The sequence below is a fragment of the Octopus bimaculoides genome, chromosome 23, assembly GCF_046866305.1.
Source record: "Octopus bimaculoides isolate indiv1 chromosome 23, ASM4686630v1, whole genome shotgun sequence".
NCBI lineage: Eukaryota > Metazoa > Mollusca > Cephalopoda > Octopoda > Octopodidae > Octopus > Octopus bimaculoides.
Window position 1 is genome coordinate 12,474,360 of NC_142950.1, and position 18,843 is coordinate 12,493,202.

Genomic DNA, 18,843 nt, shown 5'->3' on the forward strand with positions numbered 1-18,843 from the left:
CAGCGCGGACCCGAACGCGCAGTCGCGCGTCCGCGCTAGCTAGTCTTGAGTGGTCGATCCTAACCCTAACCCTATCCCTAACCCTAACCCTAACCCTGTCCCTAACCCTAACCCTATCCCTAACCCTAACCCTAACCCGCGTGTGCAAATGTATACGTGTTTAGGGTTAGGGTTAGGGTTAGGATCGACCACTCACGACTACCTAGCGCGGACGCGCAACTGCGCGTTCGGGTCCGCGCTGCTTTAGTAGTACCGGTATATTTAGCCATATGTATATGTGTGTATGTGTGTTTGTACAAACGTTTTGCCACTGTAATAACGAGTAATAAATAGGCGGAAATAAAGAGATAATTAAGGTTAGAAATGTCATCGAAATATGAGATTCGTAATGATAATAAGTCTGCAATATCACATTTATTTCATCAAAAGTATGCCTAATCAAGGAAATAAATTAGAGTGTAGCTATCAGTGTGTGTGTGTATGTATGTGTGGCCAACACCGTTGGTAATCAGTGTATGTACGTCACACTATTTCCTATATGTGTGATTGTAGGACATGACATATATATAATACAAATGTTGTATAATATAAATTTCAAATATGTTATAATTTAGCTCAGTTAAATTACTCCAAATAATTCTCACATGTTAACATAAAATATTAATCTAAAAAGCATTTAAATGACAAAAGAAAAATGTAACACGATACAATTCATAAATTGTATAAGCCAAGAAAAAAAGATTTTTTTAAATGTTTTATCGCGGTCATTTATTACTTGAGTAACTATTTCACTTGACACCGCCCACCATAATTCAGCGACAGAAACTTGACTTCAGCATCGAAATTCTGTGAGTGTTGTTTTTAAAAAAATCTCTCTCCGCTCTATATATTTCTTTAATTTGTTTAAGCGCTATAGAAATTAATTCAAAATATTTCAACGGGCTCTATATTCTCACCAGTGGTAACTGTTAACTTGTTTTTACATAACTTTCTGTTATGTATTTACCACAGAAGCTTTAAGTTTCTCTCACTAAAAACATTCACACACCCCTTTCGTTTCGTGTCGGGTCTATTACTCACGACTAAAAAAACATTTGCAGTTTAAAACACTGTAGTGTATTTTGTCGTTTTTCTTTTATTAATGTTTTCTTTCGTAAAAGTAGGATATTTTGAAATATAATTTTAATTTCCAATTGCGGGAGATTTCGTTTGTGTGTGTGTGTGTGTGTGTTACGGTCTACAAATAGGTTTCGGGACGTTTAATTGTTCCACAGATTTTCCTTCATGGATAAACAACACTCACGCGCAAAGGCATACATATCTACGCATATATATATATATATATATGTATATATATATACACATATACATACATAGGAACAATTTATCTTTCTTTTTATAACAAACAGTTTATAAGAACAGTGTTTTTTTTATTATTTAACAGGCTCTATATGGTTACAATTGTTTTGAATACACATTGCAATACGTTTACCCCACTCATTGTTAACTCGTAACAGCACATCTAGTGATACCTGTTGTTGATACATAGCGACTTTTGAATCACCCTATATATATATATATATATATATATATATGTGTATATATATATATATATATATATATATATATATATATATATTGATAGAAAAGACAACAAAAGAAAGAAAGAGACCTCGATATTATGTAAATAGAGGAATTTACCTGTAAAAATATGTGACACTTATTCGGTAGCCATGATAAAACTCCGAGTTTCGGATGCCGGGGTGGGAACCCACGCCAACATCTCTTCAGTTATCTGGCCATTGAAAATTCATATATATATATATATGTGTGTGTGTGTGTGTGTGTGTGAAATAGATGTCGAGCCCATGGAGAGTCTTTTACGGTGGTCGTTCGATTTGGTAGAAATAGCTGCCGAATTTTTTCTTAACATCGTTTTAAGAATATAATACATTAGATGATGTGATCCCAAGTACATTGTGTTTAAAAAACAAAAATGACGAAATGGCTGTAGATGGGATGTGTTTTGTTCAGAGCTGACTTGGCTAAGATAAAGATAATGCGTACTTATATACGTAGAGATACATACATCTGTATAAATGTGTATATAACAAGTGCCAGTGCACGAAACTCTCGGCCTTTAAGTCTTAAGTTATTAATTATTCATACATACACATGTAATTTCCATTTTCTTTCTCTCGTGTATTTATAAATTCTATGTAAACAGAAGGGCTCCTGAAGTAAATCCAGTGTAATATACCTCCGAACTGTTGTTGACATCAGGTAACCGAATGCTGCAGATAGGCTTTTAACAGCATACTACAAGGTGTATACTCGAATATAAAATATTACCCCCCTCTCTCTCTCTATATATATATATATTTATTTATATATACCCAAGGCTTGGTCTCCATGCTGTCTGTCCTCTACAAAAGTCATGTCCACATTACATCTCAACAAGAAGCATTTAACCTCAACTGGCCCTGCTCTGTTCATCATCATACCAAGACACATGAGATAAGAAAAAGGTCCCTTAATATTTAAATGGTTCCTGGACAATTATCTCTAACAAATTCCAAATAAACCCCCCACCCCCCAGATATATCTCTGCAAACAACAACTTTTTACTTGAGTGGGCTATGGTGCCCAAAGAATGACTGTGATATGAAACGTCATTAAATGTCTTTTCCAGGTGGTGCTATTAAGTTAGACATGGTCTGGGCCAATACTGGCTGAAACTTATCTAAGTATCAAAGTATGTATGTATGTGTATATATATATATATATATATATATATATATATATATATATATAGTCAGTAGTTCATTTAGTCAAAAAAGAAACACACTCTAATGAAATAATTGAGTAGCAATATATTTTTTAGGAAGTTAAATGTTATGGCCAGTCATAATGATCATTGGTTGTGCAAAACCAATGGTCATTTCATGACTGGCCATAACATTTAACTTCCAAACATACACTCCATGTTTTGAGTTCTATTTTCCTGTTTGTATCACCAAATCATATATGAGGTCTGCAATGCTGACTGGTCTGGTTAGAGGTGCAACCTTCCATCTTCTTTTACAGTGCTTTGAAAATCTGAAGGACTGCTGCAATAAGTGTGTGAATCTAAGAGGGGAATATGTTGAATAAAATCATAATTAACTGATCCTCTTGTATTTTCTTTTACCCAAAGCCAAGAACTTTTCAGCACCCTCTTGTATATGATCTCAGAATATGGCAAGAATATATTTCCAAACAAAAGTTCATGGCAATATAATGAACATAATATTATGTAGACAAACTGAATATTGATTTCAAATGTTGGCACAAGGCTAGCAATTCCGGTGGAGGAGGTAAGCCAATTACATTGACCCCAGTGTCCAACCTCAAAAGGATGAAAGGCAAAGTCAACCTTGACAGAATTTGAACTCAGAACATAAAGGCGGATGAAATGCCACTAAGCATTTTGTCCAGCATGCTAACGATTCTGCCAGCTCATCGCATTAGATGAATATTAATAACTCGTGCTATATACACAAAGAGGCAATGTGAAGAGGATTGTTCTTTCTTTTCATACTTTCTGCAAATGTAACTGAAGGGAAAGACAAAAAGTGTTCTGTTGAAGTCATTAAAACTGTTTACCTATAGATGGACATTTCAATTACCAAAGCTCATGTAAGTGACGCTATGAACCACTAGGGGATACTTTGATATTCTTGCATTCATCCCAAAAGTCCTCTCTCTCTTTTACTAAGTCAATTAACTGGCTAGAAATAGCTACTAAAAGGTGGCGAGCTGGCAGAAACGTTAGCACGCCGGACGAAATGCTTAGCGGTATCTTGTCTGCCGCTACGTTCTGAGTTCAAATTCCGCTGAGGTCGACTTTGCCTTTCATCCTTTCGGGGTCGATTAAATAAGTACCAGTTACGCACTGGGGTCGATATAATCGACTTAATCCATTTGTCTGTCCTTGTTTGTCCCTTCTGTGTATATCCCCTTGTGGGCAGTAAAGAAATCAGAAATAGCTACTAATTCAATTCTCTCTCAAACACTCTCCTCTGTTACTGTCTTAATGAAGGTCATGTTATGTCATGTAATTTCAAGTGCATTGTGTCCAGGGAAAACCTGGGGATGGTCATAGCTTGAATGCCTTTGGTCATAAGCTTGCTTCATCAGCATTGATGAAAGTTAAACTCTAACATCAATGAAAACAAGCAAAATAATTTGGAAGGAGAATGTTTATTATGATAATTCTTTCTAGGCCAGGAATTTTGTGGGGAGTGGGATAATCAATTACATCTACCTCCTGTGCTTAACTGATGCTGATTTCATTGACTTACATAAAAGTACATAAGACAAAATTGACCTTGGTGGAATTTGAACTCAGAACATAAAACTGGAAGAAATGCCACTCAGCATTTTGTTCAGTGTGTCAATGATTCTGCCTGCTTGCTGCCTTAATAATAATAATAATAATAATAATAATAATATAATATAATAATAATAACAGTAATGGTTTCAAATTTTGGCACAAGTCCAGCAATTTTCATGGAGGTGTTTACTCTGTTACATAGACTCCAGTACTGACTGGTTCATTATTTTATTGACTTTCAAAAGGATGAAAGGCAAAGTTGACCATGAGATGATTTCTAATCTGGATGTGAAGGACCAGAACAAAAGTTGCATGGCATTTTTTTCCCATCATTCTTAACAATTCAGCAATTTGGGTGAAGGATGTAAATCGATTACATCGACCCCAGTGTTCAACTGGTATTTATTTTATAGACTCCTGAAAAGATGTACATCCAAACGTGGGGTGTAACCGGCCCACTTATGAGTACCCCTCATTCATTAGACAATGAACTTTGCTTGTGAAGACCTATTGAGGCAAGTGTAAGCAAATCAAAATTGCTGACTTGGCCAATGACAGTACCACCTGACTGGCACTTGTGCCAGTGAAACATTAAAAGCACATCTGAGCATGATCGTTGCCAGGGCCACGGATTGGCTCCCATGCCAGTGACACGTGAAAAGCACCATTCGAGTGTGATTGTTGCCAGCGTTGCTTTACCAGCACTTGCTGGTGGCACATGAAAAACAACATTCGAGCATGGTCGTTGCCAGTGCCACCGGACTGGTTCCCGTGCAGGTAGCATGTAAAGACACTTTTTGAGTGTTGCCAGAACCGCCTGACTGGCCCTCGTGCTGGTTGCAATAATAATAATTATTATTATTATTATTCAAGTCACTGCCTGGAATCGAACTCGGAATTTTGGGTTAGTAGCCCACGCTCTTAACCACTACGCCATATACCAAGAGTGCAGGCTATTAACCCCAAGATTCTAAGTTCGATTCCAGGCAGTAACTTGAATAATAATAATATCGAAAAATACCTTAGGAATGAGAACCCAGGTTTGAAATTTCCCCAAGGCACCAGATGAAGGCTGGAGGGTATATCAGCCGAAACGTGTTAACAAACAAGATAAGGACAAGTATCCGTCAAATATAAATAATGTACATAATTCCTCATCTCTTAAATATAGAACTGCACAGAAATGGGTATCTTGCTGTAGAGGAGATGCATGGTTACCTCAGTTGGAAAATACAGAGGAGAGAGGAAAGATATTGGTATCTCCTGTCAATTGTTGGGACTGTGACTGTTCATGGCTTTGGTATGTCTTGATAAGCTTTCTCCCTACTGGTTGCTTTTCTGCTTTGGTTTGCCATTTATTATGATGAATTCCTTTCCATTTCATATTCCTCTTTGCAGTATCTTTGAAGTTTAGGTCTTCCCTGGTTTCTTTTCCCTTTACATAGTTGGGAGTAAAAGACTTATCTGCAGAGTCTACTGCTGTCCATCCTTTGTATGTGATCTAACCAACATTTCTATCAATGAAGATTTCCATCATAGAAGGCAGGCCAGCATGCTGTAGGATGAACTAAAGAAAGATAAAATAATATATTTAAAAAGAAATATTTAACGAGGAAATTGTTTTAATTATCCAATAATTTTTTTTCATTTCAGATGAACTGAGAGAACCACTGTTGCCTATTTTCCAGTTCCAACTTCAACAAATTGACAAATGACATTTACCTCACCGATGTGACATAGTTAGCCAATATGTCTAACCAGATATATAACATTCCGACAATCCCTCCTGATTTGTGGCAGGAAGATACCATCATTCAAATTGCTGACACATTGCAGTACCTGTATCAAGTGACTGATGATATTTTCGACCGCATCAGCAACAAAGTCAACGAGAACCTTCAGCGTCTGGCCAAAGTAAACGACCGGGTTGGCATAGCGCAAGCCAAAGTCGAGAAGCTGAAGGGCAGCAACAAAGCGACCAGGGTGTTTGCTTCTGCCAAGTTTCCTTCCACTGAATACCTCGATGAATACAACAGCTTGTTCCGAGATAAACAGAATCTAAAAAGCCTGAAGAAAACACACTCAAAGCTGCAGGGACACAAACACACTACGGTCGATGAGAAAGTGCTCAAAGAGAAATTACAGTTCTACAATGTTCACATTAATTTGAAAAGTAAACAGCGTGAAGGTGAGGGAGAAGGACTTGGTCGACTGCCCCACAACATTCCATCTATATCAACTCTGCTGCTCTTTAATACTTCTGAAAATCTGTAAGTTATTGTTTTATGTTGTTATTGTTTATGTTGTAGAGATGCAGTAACTCAGTGGTTATCCTCATCATCATTTAACATGTCTGTTTTCCATGCTGCCATGGTTTGGAGGGTTTGACAGGAGCCGATCAGCTGAAGAGGTGCCCAAGCTCCAGTTGTCTATTTTGGCATGGTTTCTATGGCTGGAATCCCTTTCTAATGCCAACCACTTTACAGAGGGTATTGGGTGCTTTTAAACAGCACTGGCTTGAGTGCATTTATATGTCACCAGTATGGGTGCTCGGTACGGGGAATTTATTTTAATAGTTGTCAGAGGAAGAGAGTGACTGCATGTGATCATTTTAGTATGCATCTGCTATGTTTTTATTGGAGCCTTTGACCCTTTTTTGGTAGGGCCTATGTGTTTATTTAGCAAAGCTTCTGTGACTTTTTTAAGCAAGGACTCTAATCTTTTTAATAGCAAGGCCTCCATGACCTTTTAGCAAGAGTTCCATGAGCTTTTTAGTGAGCTCTCTGTAACGTTTTTTGCAAGGCTTCCAGTGATGTTTCAATAAAGCTCCAGTAACTTTTTAGAAGTGTCACCATGACCATTTTAGCAAGACCTTTCTGACCTTTTTAGCTAAATCTCTGTGACCTTTTAAGTAAGGCATTTTTTTGCAAAGCTTCTGTAACATTTTGAACAAGGCCACTGTGACGTTTTATCAGAGCCTTATTAAGGTTTGTACTGCGACTGTCAGTAGAAATGGAGGGAAGAAACCCCAACAAGTTGCTACATCTAAAAAGCAGTGCATTAAAGTACTGAGTTCTCTTCAAGCACAGCTGTGAAGTTAAGGAATCCTCTTCGAAACCACATGCTTTCAGGTTCAGTCCCACTGCATGGCACCACAATTCAACACCATGCGATTTGGTGTTTAGTCCCACTATGTGGTACCTTGTGCAAGGGTCTTCTTCTATAGCTCCCAGCTTTTGAGGCAGTACTTTCTGAGTGAAGGCTTCGTCTCGAGTAAGGGAGATTACTCTACTTGTAACTTGTATCAGCTTAACTCCCCTTGAAATTTTTAATACCATAGTTGTTGAAAAGTCCTTTGAGTTGCTCTGTTTTTGCCCAACTTCTGTAGTAAACCTCTTGTTTCTCTCTCTCAGTTTTTTTTATAGATATAGTGTATCTAGAACTGCATTATCTACAAGGATTACACTATCCAATGTGTCTTTGATATAGTATATCTTAGACTACATTATCCAATGTGTCCTTCAGATTTAATATATCTAGGACTACACTATTCAATGTGTCCTTTAGACCTAGTATATCTAGGACTACACTATCCAGCGTGTCCTTCAGACATAGTATATCTCGGACTGCACTATCCAATGTCTTTTAGACATAGCATATCAAAGACTACAGCATGGAAAGCGGACATTAAATGTTGATGATGATGATGATACACCAGACTGACTTCTACTCTATTATTCATTCTCCATACTACCATACCTTCGTATGTTCATATCCTCAAGGCTGTTTTGTACTGCACTTAGTAGTCTTTTCCTTACCTTCCCACCTTACTAACACAAGTTCTCCTTTCTCACTCATTGTCACCACCACATATTGCTCGCTCTGTAAGTCACAAAAGCGGCAGACCGTTTCCTTGATTGCAGATGTGAGGGGGTGCTGAAAAGTTCCTGGCTTCTGGGTAAAAGAAAATACAAGTGGATCAGTTATGATTTTATTCAACATGTTCCCCTCTCAGATTCACACACTTCTTGCAGCAGTCCTTCGGTTTTTCTGAGCCCTATAAAAGAACTCGGAAGGTTGAGCCTCCAACTAGACCTTTCATGATACCCTTAAAGCCAAGAACTTCTCAGCACCCTCTTGTATATCAACTATAAAAATTAGGGTAATTATAATTAACCCTTTAGTGTTTGCATTATTCTGCCAAAATTAATGCGTTTTTATCCACATTGTTTTGAACTAATCATGCATTATCTTGTAGCTATGAGATTTTGATGAGGTAGCTGTTAATTTTAAAAACGATATTGTAGGGCTGGTGTGAGAGATCAGATCTGGCCAGTTTGAACATAAAACAGGCAGAATACTTTTGGCCGGATATGGCCGGTTTAAATGCTAAAGGGTTAATTTTAATGACTATGATGACTATAATAGATATGTATTGATCGACACCTTCACTGTTTCCAACTTTGCAGTTACAAGAAATATGTGATGCTTGATCCTCTGGGAGTGGTGACAAAGACACGCGAAGATATTGGAGAGGAGGATGGTCTGACTGAAGCTCCAAGCAGTATTGCCAAAAATGAGGAGATTAAACGATTGGAAGCTGACACTTATTTCTACGTCCCCAGTATTGGCAATGTTCCAGAAATTACTGCCCCAACTTCCTTACCTGATTTACCAGGTCAGTATTAGAAACCATTTACAACATCCATGATTATGTTCTAGCAGAAAGACTGCCCTCCGGGTGGTTTTCTGCTAGTCATTTGATAATATTTTCACATTTGATTCCCAATTCTAATAATTTTTATGATTTTTACGTCTAATTATTTCTTTGTATAATAATGCTCACTTGCTCAGTAAATATTGCTTTGATTATTTTATCATAGTCATAGTCTCTCTTGTCTAGAACAGCTGTTTTCCATGCTGGCATGGGTTGGACTGTTTGACTAGACCTGGCAAGCTGCACCAGGTTCCAGTCTGGTTTGGCTTGGTTTCTATGGCTGGATGCCCTTCCTAATGCTAATCACTTTACAGTATGTGCTGGGTGCTTTTAATGTGTCACTGGCACCGGGCTCTTGTAGACCAATCTTCATCAGGAGGAGTGGCATTGTGTGTGCAATATTCTCAGTATTTCTGCCAGTAGCAAAAAAAGAACAAATTTCAGAAACACACACCAGTAAAAAGCATCCAGTCCACACTGTAAAGTGGTTGGCACTTGGAAGGGCATCCAGCTGTAAAAACCATGCCAAAACTAACCTTGCCTGTGCTGGTGCCATGTTAAAATCACCGAGTCCACTCTGCAGAGTGGTTGGTGTTAGGAAGGGCATCCAGCTGTAAAAAACCTGCCAAAGCAGACACAGTAACGTGGAGTAGTCTTCTACTTGGCCGGCTCCTGTCAACCGTCCTACCCATGCATGCATGGAAGATGAATGTTAAATGATGATGATGACATCACATTTACTTCTATAAAAAAAACAATTCTTGGCTCTTTACAGTGTAAAACTATCATTTACATTTTGAAATGTACTTCCGTTCATTCTTAGATTGTGCATTAAGATTCTTTCATACAGTCAAATGTATTACTATGTCTCACCTAGAATTTTCTTTTTCCTCTCTTTGTAGGTGTTGCTGATGATGTCTCCTACATGGCTGATTTGGGCCCTTCTATTGCTCCCTCCGTACCCAGTAGCATGCCTGACCTGCCCACCATTGGGGAGTCTGATAGCCTTGACTTTGACAAGCCTTCGCTGTCCACAACTGAGCTTCCAAATGTAGCTGGGGGCAGTGCCACAGTCGCCAACAGCAAGGCATCACCCGTGCCACCTCCACAAAACTTCTCGTCCCCCTCGGCTCCACCGCCGCCTCCCCCACCACCGCCTTCCACAATGTCTCCACCACCGCCGCCGCCACCACCACCACCAGCAACATCCAACGGAGGACCGCCACCTCCTCCGCCACCCCCGCCTCCAGGTCCTAGCCCCGAAGCCGATGAACCTTCTGAGAAAAGCAGTGTCAGTGATGCAATGCCGGCAAGCACAGACAGTCGATCGAACCTGATGGCATCAATCAGAGCGGCAGGTGGCAAATCCAAACTGAAGAACGTCAAGGAATCGAAGAGTGGGAAGAAGAGCAAAGACAGGATAGACAGCCTTGATGACGGCGGCAGTGGCGGTGGGGGCGGGGGCGGGGACCTGATGGGGGACCTGATGAAGAAACTGTGCATGCGACGGCGGGGCATCTCTGGAAACACCAGCAAGCCTGCCTCTAACAAGGAAAAGGAGCCACCTTCGACCAACGGCGGGAATGTCATGGACAAGATATCAGCCATGATTCCACCGCCGATTCCTAAAATAACTGAAGATGATGACGACTCTGACAGTGATTTTGACTGAGAAAGACCTATTTAATTTTAAATCCCTCGAAATTCTCTCCAAATTTTAAATTAATTCAAACAAACATGTGATATTCTTTGTTTACCAATGACAGCAATATCAGCAACATTAACATGAACTAGAAAAAATACACACATAAATCCCTTTAATAAACAGCAAAAAGGTTTCTTTTCTTCCTCTTTAAAAAATTTTTTTTTTTGTTTTTAGTCTTTGCTTTTCTTATACACACATGGTCCATTAATTTATAGACACAGGTGAATGAATTTGTGATGACAGATGTATGAGTGTGTGTGTGTGTGTGTGTGTGTGTGTGTGTATATATATATATATATATATATATATACACATATCAATATATATATGTGTGTGTGTATATTGTATATAAGGGGTTATAATCCAAGCTGTGACCTTGTGAAATACAACTGCATGTTCACAAGAAACATGTTTATGCATATAGATGTTTTATTTTGAATTATATATACATATATATAGATCATTGCCAGAGCAACTGTCTGGCTTCCGTGCTAGTGACCCGTAAATAGCACCATTTGAGCGTGATTGTTACCAGCGTCGCCTTACTGGCACATTTAGAAAATCATTTGAGCGAGGTCATTGCCAGTGCAGCTGGACTGGGTCTTGTGCAGGTGGCACGTAAAATACACCATTTCGAGTGTGGCCATTGCTAGTACCTCTTGACTGGCCTTCGTGCCGGTGGCACGTAAAAGCACCCACTACACTCTCGGAGTGGTTGGCGTTAGGAAGGGCATCCAGCTGTAGAAACTCTGCCAGATCAGATTGGAGCCTGGTGCAGCCATCCGGTTCACCAGTCCTCAGTCAAATTGTCCAACCCATGCTAGCATGGAAAGCGGACGTTAAACGATGACGATGATGATGATATATATATATACACACACACACACACACATAGGTGCAGGAGTGGCTGTGTGGTAAGAAGCTTGTTTCCCTACCACATGGTTCTGGGTTCATTCCCACTGCTTGACACCTTGGACTGACCAAAGCCTTGTGTGTAGATTTGGTAGAGGGAAACTGAAAGAAGCTCGTCATATATGTATGTATTTGTGTTTGTGCCCCCACCATTGCTTGACAACCAATGTTGGCGTATTTATGTCCCTGTAACTTAGTGGTTCGGCAAAACAGACTGATAGAATAGAACTGATAGAACTTCTGTTTGCAGTGAAATTACACATCAGAATAAGCGACTGGAAAAATTTGGTATATGTTTAAAAATGTACCAAATTTTTTTTGTGTTTTGTTTAGATGTATATGTGTGTGTGTGTGTATATGAATATGTTTGTATGTGTGCTTATATATATATATATATATATATACACACACACACACACACATACACATGCTTTCTCAATATTATTAAAAAGTAGGTTAGCTTCAATTACAAATTGCAATCAAAGCAGGATTTCTTCTTATTTTTCTTTTTCCTTCCTTCCTTCTTTCTTTTTCTTTCTTTCCTTTTTCTTTCTGTCTTTATCTCTTTCTTTTTTCTTTCTTTCCTTTCTTTCTTTGCTCGGTCATCCAAAGGAGCAAGGGCTAGTGATCCCTGTTACAGGCCTAATGCTCACAATGGCCATCTATGGGATGGATGTCTGTGGAGTGGGGGGAGGAGGCGGGTAAGACACCTAAACAAAACTTACCTTAACTGAGAGATTTCCTCCCTCAGCTCTACAACCCCGAGGGTAGCACCTCTGTGGAGAGTAGGCAGATGATTAAGCGAAACCTTTAGTGCAGTGGGCTTGGGTGCTTTCCATACTGATTTGCTACAATTTGTTATAAATTGCCTCTCTTAAATTGGCTCAACCCCACAAGTTTATAGAAGAGGCAAGGAGAGAGGGAGAGAGTAGGAATATTTAAGAGTGAATTGAACCCAGAACATCAAGGGCCGAAGCTTGTTGTCTATTAACCTTTCAGCATTTAGGTTACTCTGTCAAATGTAATGCTCATTTATTCATATTGTTTTGGATTAATCATGCATTTTCTTGTAGCTTTGAGATTTCAATGATATGAGTGTTTATTTGTAGAATAATATTGTAGGGTAAGTGTGAGAGGCCAGATCTGGCCAATTTGAACATAAAAGCAGGTAAAATGTTTTGGCCAGATATGGCCGGTTTAACCCTTTCACACTTAAATAGACTATATCAGGCCCAGGTATTCTACCTGTTTTATGTCCAAACTGACCCCAGTGTTCATTTAATTGACCCTGAAAGAATGAAAGGCTAAGTCAACCTTGGTGGAATTTGAACTCGGAATGTTAAGGCCAGAGAACGAATCACTAAGCAAATTTTCTGGAACAGTGACAATTCTACCAACTCACTGCCTTAGTAATAATAATAATGATTTCAAATTTTGGCCCAAGGTCAGCAAGTTCAGGGGTGGGGTAAGTTGAGTACATTGACCCCAGTGCTTTGACGGTTGCTCTTTTTATCGATCCCAAAAGGATGAAAGACAAAGTTAACCTTGGTAGAATTTAAACTCAGAATGTGAAGATGGATGAAATGCTGCTAGGCATTTCATGCAGCATACTGACAATTCTGCCACCTTGCTACCTTAATAATAATAATAATAATCCTTTTTGCTATAGGCACAAGGCCTGAAGTTTTTAGTGGTGGGCGATAGTTGATTAGATCAACGCTGGTGTTTAACTTATTTATTACCCCTTGAAAGGATGAAAGGCAAAGCTGACATTGGTGGAGCTTGAACTCAGAACATAAAGCTGAAGAAATACTGAAAGGACTTTATCTCGTCTGATTACGATTCTGCCAGCTTGCATAATAATTGCAAACGACATATGATGGGAGCATGTTGAGAGTTGTAGCTTGTATGAAGGTGGTGGTGGTGTAGAGATTAAACTCCTTGTAACCCTGCTTTGTAGTCAGTCAAATACATGCATATCTCTAGTTACAGATAGTGGGTGAAAGGCAGTACCCTAACATGACCACAAATTCAATGGCTAAAACTATTAAAAGAATAACATATTGTAAATACCCTTCAGAAAGGAATGAACATCACATGTTCTTTCCCACCCCGGTCTCTGTAAATTAATCCGAGGCTGTGTGTTTATGTAATTATTATTATTATTATTACCACCTGTAAATATTTACAAAAAAAATATTGTAAATATTATTAGTGATTAATATACAATATTGCTGATTTCATGATAATGTTGATAAATAAAAAACTATTTTATTTTGGTTTCACTATCTCATTGTTTGTTTCTCTCTCTTTCTTTCTCTCTGTCTGTCTGTCTGTCTGTCTGTCTGTCTGTCTGTCTCTCTTCTCTCTCTCTATATATATATATATGATCCTTTCCCTGCCACACTCTTACAGCCTACCCAACTTCATGTCATTTCTCTCTCTCATTATCTCTCATCCTTTCCCTGTCTACTGTATCATTATTGTTATTCTTCCTCCCCATCCCTTTCTGCACTGTCAGTCCTCTTCTATTCCTCCCTACCTCCCCATACCATGTGTATCATAGGTCACTGCCTATCCCTTGTCCACCAACCCCTTTACCTTCCTAATCTCTACAGTCGTCACCTACTCTTCCTTGCATATCATCCCTTAACATTTGTTCTTCATTTAATTATATTTGCCATCTCAAACAATCTTTCACTTCACCATACGTTCTTGCAACTTTTACCCACCTGCACACTCTGTTCTCATGTCCTCACTCAATTCTATTCACTTTATACTTTTAGGGTCCACCTTGATCCCTCATCACTATTATAGCTATCTTCCCAGTTTCACCTCGACAGCTCCCATCCACTCTTCTATAATGTAAGTAGCTATGTTGTTCCTCTACTGCAGTGGTTCCCAAAGTGGTCATTACTGCCCCTCTGGGAGCTGTAGAAATCCAGGGGGTGTTAAAGGGATGACCAAAAGGTATAAAAACAATGAAACACTGGGTTAATTAGATTAAATTTTATTTGAAATACTGTTTTGAATTTGCTGTAGAAAGTGGTCTACATTTGGTGGGGAGTTGGGTGGAGGGGTGCTAGAAATGGGGCCCAAGAGCCAAGGGGGCAGCAGGCTGATAAAGTTTGGGAACCACTGCTCTACAACAATAATCCTGTTCTGTTCTGGCTCATTGTCTCATACTTTAACCCCTCGTCCCCTGTTATAAAGCTGCCTCCTTCTCTACTGTAGCTTCACTCAGTCAAAGGTCATCTTAGTCTTGTAGGTTGCATGACAACCTCACTAGTGCTGGTGCTGTGAAAAAGCGAATAGTATACTTTGTAAAGTGGTTAGGAAGGATATCCAGCTATAGGAACCATGCCCAAGCGCATTGGAGCATAACACCGTCTTCAGACCCTTGGATCCTATCAAACTGTTCAACCCATAACAGCATGGAACCTGGGCATTAAAAGATAATGATAATGTTGTCTCTGGTTTGGTAGATGATGTAGACTTAGGTGCACTCAACATCAATAGCCATAGCATCAATAGCAACCATCAATAGCCAAAGTAATAACCTTAGAACTGGCACATGTTATGTTGTGTCCTTCATTGGAGGAGTTGCATGAAGCTGCATGACCTGGTGGTTTGGGTGTTAAGATACAATCAGAAAGTAATAGGTTCAGTTTCTGGACTGGGTGACTCATGGAAACTTCATTTCATGTTGTTCCAGTCCACCCAGCTGAGAAAGAGTACCAGCTGCAGCAACATCAGTGACATAATATTGCAATGGACTAGCATCTCATCCAGGGGAGAGTTCTTGTACTCTCCGTTGTTTGACTGGTGTTTCATTTTATTGACCCTGGAAAGATGAAAGGCATATTTAACCTCAATGGGATTTGAACTCGTAACAAGAAAGTCAGAATTATGGTTTTTACCACTGGAACAGAAACCAAGATCGGATCCAATGCTGGAAACCTGTGAACTCAGCACAGATTTTAACCCATTATCTACCAGTGATCTCATATGAGATCACTTAAAAATTACAAATTTCGTAATTATCTGTCAATATTTACACATATCTAACCTTTTTGCTATATCTACTAGGTATATTTCTCTGATATTCAAATGAGGTTTGCTAATTTTTCACCCAATATCTCGCTTATTTCTAATAAAAATATTGTTTTGAAATGTTATTTTGATCATTCCAGCGTGTTTCTAAGGCTGTTTTATGCTAGAAATCAAAGTTTCATAAAAAAAATTCCAGTTAATAGAATTATGGGAGGTAATGGGTTAAGGTTTTAACTAATGAGGGTTAAAATTAACCCTTTTGTAATTGTATTTCTGTTGAAGTACATTGCCTTTGTTTCAATCAATTTTTAAAAAAATGAAGAATTTAGTAAAATAACTTTGTCATTGTTAACCTGGTGTTTGTAAAATAAATTAACTTGAAATTTTGATGGAAGGTTTTTAATTTAGCACACTTTAACCCTTTTGTTACCATATTTCTGTTGAAACACGCTGTCTTTGTTTCAATTAATTTAAAAAATAATGAAGAGTTTAGTAAAATAACTGTGTTTGGAAAATAATGTGAAATTTTGATGGAAAGCTTTAAATTAATTCTTTTTTATTCACATTGTTTTGAATTAATCATGGTCCATCTCATAGCTTTGAGATTTCAATGATGTGATTGTTTATTTTTAGAACGACATTGTAGGGTAAGTGTGAGAAGTCAGATCTGACCAGTTTGACCATTAAACAAATAGAATATTTAGACCGGATAGGGGCAGTTTAAATGCTAAAGTGTTAAACCAGTCATATCTGACTCAAATATTTTACCTGTTTTATGTTCAAATTGATCAGATCTGACTTCTCACACCTACCCAACAGTGTTATTCTTAAAATAAACAATCACATCATCATAATCTTGAAGCTTTGAGATAATGCCTGATTAATCTAAAACAAAGTGAATGAAGAAGCATTGCTTTTGACAGAGTAATCTGAATGCTAAAGAGTTAAGAGTGTCTGGAATATTCAGCAATTAATGTGTCAGTTCAAGAGCAGATAATTCAATGGATCAAACAACTGAATCCTCATTGTCAAGCAATGGAGACCAACCACATGTAATGCAGTTAAAATAATCAACTAAGCTGCACCACCTCCTATGCTAGAGAAATGGCCCTTGTGCCTCATGAAGACAATATCAATATTTATTCTCTCAGCCTTTCGCTCTCCCAGAATATGACCTTTTGCGTTAGAAGAAAAATGTGGTGTCAAGTTCGATGCTGATAAACAAGACAAGGATATTAACCATAGCAACAATGGAAGTGTTGTAAATATTTGAACACCCCCATCCTTATTACCCACCTCCTGGGCCCACCCTCTCCATAAGGAATGAGTGAAATGTCAATGACCAAAACCATGATATCTGGTATGGGAACTATGCAACACCTCATCATCCACCCCCACATCACTCCTAACCCAATCCCAGTTAACTTCTGGGACAAGGCCAAACTTTAAATAACGACTTGAGTGTTTATAAGATCTGCGTCTCTCTATTTAATGCCACCAACTGATTTGGAATGTGCTTTTAGCAAGGTCTGCAGCACTGTTGCATGCATTCAGGTCAAGTCTCTGATCTGTGGACAACTTCCTCTCCCTTTTCTCCCCGCCACTCATCTCAGTCATGGCCACTAAAAAAAGGACCCTTGGGCTCTGCCTATTCTTCTTTAAGACTAACCCATTAAAGAAGGAAACCCACCCCACGAAAAAAACCTTGTTTTTGTTCAGCCCTTGATCAATCATACCATTGATCCAAATATTCCAACCATGACCATCCCATCTTACTTCAGAGACTGGACTGTACATCTGCTGTATTAAATGTGTGTGCTTTATTTTTCATGCAAGCATGGCTGAGGGGTTAAAATGTCTGCTTTGTAATTACAAGGTCCCAGGATCAATTCTGTTACATGGCATCTTAAATGATTGTCTTTTTTCTTAGCCTTGGATCAGCCCATGTCTTGCATGTGAAACTAGGTAGATGGAAACTGTGAGGAACCCTACCAAGGGGGATCCAACCTTGTTATTTATTGGGTTATATTGATTCAGCTTCTTTCCAGTCTTGTTTCAGTCATTAAACTGCAGCCATCCTAGGGCACAGCCTTGAAGGGTTTTAGTTGAACAAGTCAACCCCAATACTTTTTCTTCTTAAAGTCTGATCCTTATTCCATCAGTCTCAATTGTCAAAGTACTAAGTTACAGGGACATAAACAAACAAACACCAGTTGTCAAGTGCTGGGAAATTAACACACACACACACACACACAGAGGAGGGAAGGAGAAAGAGTCAAAAAGACGGATAGCATGGTTAGTGTTGTGGATTTGGGAGGGAAGGGAAGCCACTGGAGGGGGGCAAGGACACGGTTGAGGTATCTTGAGATCAATTTCGTGGGGCAGTTACAGGCAGAGACAATGGGGCGGCCAAAGTTGTTGGGCTTGTGGATTTTTGGACAGAAGTAAATGGTTGGGTTGTGTGGAGTGCGGATATATAGATATATGGTTGTTATATTATTTTGATAACATAATAGGTTAGATTGGATGATGTCTATATTACAATATTACAATAACCAATAATATGTTGTGCATGTATAGGAATATTAGGATCATGAAATTAGCATTAGCTTATCTCACTCTTTCTCACGGAACCCCTAGGAACCTTTTGTGGAATCCTAGGGTGCTGGGGAACCCTGGTTGAGAAACACTGGTTTAAAACCATGAATCGAATATTTGTTGCTTGACCGAAGGTCAGTTCTGATCTACCTGACCTATGATCAAAGATGGTCATGACAATCAAGCCATGACCACCTCATCTTTTCTCTTTTTTCCTTCTTTTTAAGGCACGGGTTTATGATTTGATGGAATTTTGGCTGCTATTTTTAGTGGCTCAAGGAATCAAGCAATTGTTACTTTTGTTGTTATTGTTGTTTAGCCCTAGGTTAGGCCTGATCAAGTGGACCTCCAATCAAATACATTCCACCCATAACCACCCCGGCTATTTCTTTTTAAACACGTGTGCATGATTTGAGGGAGATTTGGCTGCTATTTCTTGCAGGTCGAACAACCATATGGAAGTTCCATCATTGGCTCATGCAA

At 38.9% G+C, this 18,843-nt stretch overlaps 1 protein-coding gene across 2 annotated transcripts; it reads left to right on the forward strand.

The window, feature by feature from the left end:
- The first annotated feature begins 804 nt into the window (after nucleotides 1-804).
- LOC106883601 (WASH complex subunit 1) lies at nucleotides 805-13,997 on the forward strand. 2 transcript variants are annotated; one of them, XR_016238112.1, is made up of 5 exons: nucleotides 805-848; nucleotides 6,029-6,645; nucleotides 8,845-9,053; nucleotides 9,995-10,899; nucleotides 11,683-13,997. XR_016238112.1 is itself a non-coding variant. In XM_014934686.3 (4 exons), exons 2-4 carry the CDS (start codon nucleotides 6,125-6,127, stop codon nucleotides 10,762-10,764), a joined length of 1,500 nt encoding a protein of 499 aa, XP_014790172.2. In that variant the 5' UTR covers nucleotides 805-848; nucleotides 6,029-6,124; the 3' UTR covers nucleotides 10,765-13,997. The 2 variants fall into 2 exon arrangements, 1 of the variants encoding a protein (XP_014790172.2); XM_014934686.3 differs by having other exon boundaries at nucleotides 9,995-13,997.
- The last annotated feature ends 4,846 nt before the right edge of the window (nucleotides 13,998-18,843 follow it).

Coding starts and splice junctions, on each gene's coding strand:
- LOC106883601 (XM_014934686.3), top strand. CDS start 6,125: ATGTCTAACCAGATATATAACATTCCGACAATCCCTCCTGATTTGTGG. Junction 6,646..8,844: donor TTTAATACTTCTGAAAATCT/GTAAGTTATTGT, acceptor CCAACTTTGCAG/TTACAAGAAATATGTGATGC. Junction 9,054..9,994: donor TTCCTTACCTGATTTACCAG/GTCAGTATTAGA, acceptor CTCTCTTTGTAG/GTGTTGCTGATGATGTCTCC.